Here is a 2,453-nt window from a genome sequence, read left to right as displayed (position 1 = left end):
TTTGTTGCTCTAACTTGATAATATGATATGATAAAATTTGCATTATTTTATTATTAACTCACTATGCATGTTAACAATGCATTTTATATTTAAAAAATACTTCAACCAAAAATAAGATGAAATATTCCTAATCTAAAAACAAAACAAAAGAAAATCAATGGTCAGAGAATCAATCTTCCCATGCTTAGACAATTGGGTAGATGTGGTGACCTAGGTGGGAAGTCCTTGATATTTCCACGACACAATCTTGGCCACTCTGCACGTGTTGTACTCTCCACAGTGGGCATACCCATCATGACATGGGAGAATCGGACCTTCAACTCCAACTTCATCCTGCTGGGCATCTTCGATTACAGCCCCAACCACATCTTCCTCTTCTCGCTGGTCCTGGGCATCTTCTCAGTGGTGTTCATGAGAAACACTGCCATGATTCTCTTCATCTACCTGGACACACACCTCCACAGCCCCATGTACTTCCTCCTCAACCAGCTGTCCCTCATGGACCTCATGCTCATCTGTACCACTGTCCCCAAGATGGCCTTCAACTACTTGTCATGTAGGAAATCCATCTCTCTGGCTGGCTGTGGAGCCCAGATATTCTTCTATGTGTCCCTGCTTGGAGCCGAATGTTCCCTGTTGGCTGCAATGGCCTATGACCGCTATGTGGCCGTTTGCCACCCATTATGGTCCTCAGCTCCCAAGAGCCAGAAAATCCGTGGTCTTATGGCAGCTTCTTCTTTTATTCTTGGCTCTCTTGATGGTATAATTGAAGTTGTGGTTGCGCTGTCTTTCCCTTATTGTGGTGCCCAGGAAATACACCATTTTTTCTGTGATATCCCTGCCCTTCTCACACTCTCATGTGCTAACACATTGCTACTTGAAAGAATGATATTCATATGCTGTGTTATGCTTCTCTTCCCCGTAGCAGTCATCACTGCCTCCAGTGCTCGTGTTCTCCTGGCCGTCATTCACATGGGATCTGGGGAGAGTCGCCGCAAAGCTTTTGCCCCCTGCTCCTCCCACCTCATGGTGGTGGGAATGTACTACGGAGCTGCCATGTTCATATACCTGCGGCCCGCATCAGATCGTTCCCCCACCCAGGACAAGACGGTGTCAGCCTTCTACAAAGTCCTCACACCCGTGCTGAATCCCCTCAGCCTCCACAGCAAGGAAGTGGCCAGGGTCAGAAAGGTGTTGGGGAGGGGCACGTCTGGAGAGTGAATCCCTTAATAAACTTTATGCTTTGCTTTCTATAATAGATTCTTTGCTTTCTTAAATTTATGTATTAATTTGTGTAAATTTATTCTTAAATTTATGTATTCCACCAATATCATTTAGTACTTATATATACACACCTTTGCAGCTTTATAGGCAACAATATAAGATTTATAATCTGAAATCTATTTGCATATTTTTCAAATATTTAATATTTTTATGGTCAATTTCATGATATGGCTGTTGGATGTGTATTATAGCAAACAAAAATACACAGTTTATATCTTTTCAAAAATAATACTGGTTAACAAATTATAGGTATTTTCCCATCAAAATACTCCATAGTTTGATTATACTGATTAAAATTAGTGTGTGTTTTAACGTGTCATAGATTTAATGTTGGCAAAAAAAGAGAATTCTACAAAGTCTAATATCATAATTTGAATTGATCATTTTTTGAAAGCTCATTGTATAGCTATATATTATAGCTATGAATTTGAGATCATTATGAAAATGAATTTGTCTTAACTGAATAGAGAAAATATTGAGGTATAGTTACACTGAACTTTATTGTAGTGGACATTGTCCTCATTCAGGTATAGCAAAGGACTGGGAAATGCCCAAATTTTCTTCTTATGCATACATCAACCTTATAAATGGGAGACTGAAATGTGAGTATAAATCCTCAAAGTCTGGATTTTCCATCCTTAGAAATCCTGATCCTTGTACAGGTAATATATTGCAATTCTATGAGAATGTGATATATTTAGTGGAGAAATATTGGTTTTCTCTAGTCTGCAAATTTTAAAGAAATATGTACGAAATTTCTATCAATATTTTTGTAATGATAATAGCCAAGCTATGATATAATAATTTGTATAAAATTTTATATATAAATTATATATATATGTATATATATATATATATATATATATATATATATGCATATTGCAACATCACCAATGTGTTAGTCCTCCTTGTTGCCTAATAAATTACCACAAATAGCAATAATTTATTATGTGACAGTTTGAATTGGTCAGGAGTCCCAGGATGGCTAACCTTGATATTCTCAAGATTCACAATGTAAAATCAAGGTGTAGGCTGGTACTATACAGTTTTATCTGAGGCTTGTGGTCATATTTCAATCTCACGCGGTTGTTGAAATAATTTATTTGTATGCAACTGAATAACATATGGAGAATCTGTCTCAAGGGAGGTCTAAATCCTCTCATAAAGAC

General features: G+C 37.5%; 1 protein-coding gene across 1 annotated transcript; it reads left to right on the top strand.

The window, feature by feature from the left end:
- The first annotated feature begins 285 nt into the window (after positions 1-285).
- Positions 286-1,221, top strand: LOC118923790 (olfactory receptor 2M3-like). The gene has a single exon (XM_036907975.2). It carries the CDS (start codon positions 295-297, stop codon positions 1,219-1,221), a length of 927 nt encoding a protein of 308 aa, XP_036763870.2. The 5' UTR covers positions 286-294.
- The last annotated feature ends 1,232 nt before the right edge of the window (positions 1,222-2,453 follow it).

The sequence above is a fragment of the Manis pentadactyla genome, chromosome 13 (assembly GCF_030020395.1).
Source record: "Manis pentadactyla isolate mManPen7 chromosome 13, mManPen7.hap1, whole genome shotgun sequence".
NCBI classification, from domain to species: Eukaryota; Metazoa; Chordata; class Mammalia; order Pholidota; family Manidae; genus Manis; species Manis pentadactyla.
Note: the sequence above shows the minus strand (reverse complement) of the source record. Positions and strands in the feature narration are given on the sequence as shown.

Bases quoted from the DNA above. Each gene is read 5' to 3' on its own strand.
- LOC118923790 (XM_036907975.2), top strand. From the start codon at position 295: ATGACATGGGAGAATCGGACCTTCAACTCCAACTTCATCCTGCTGGGC.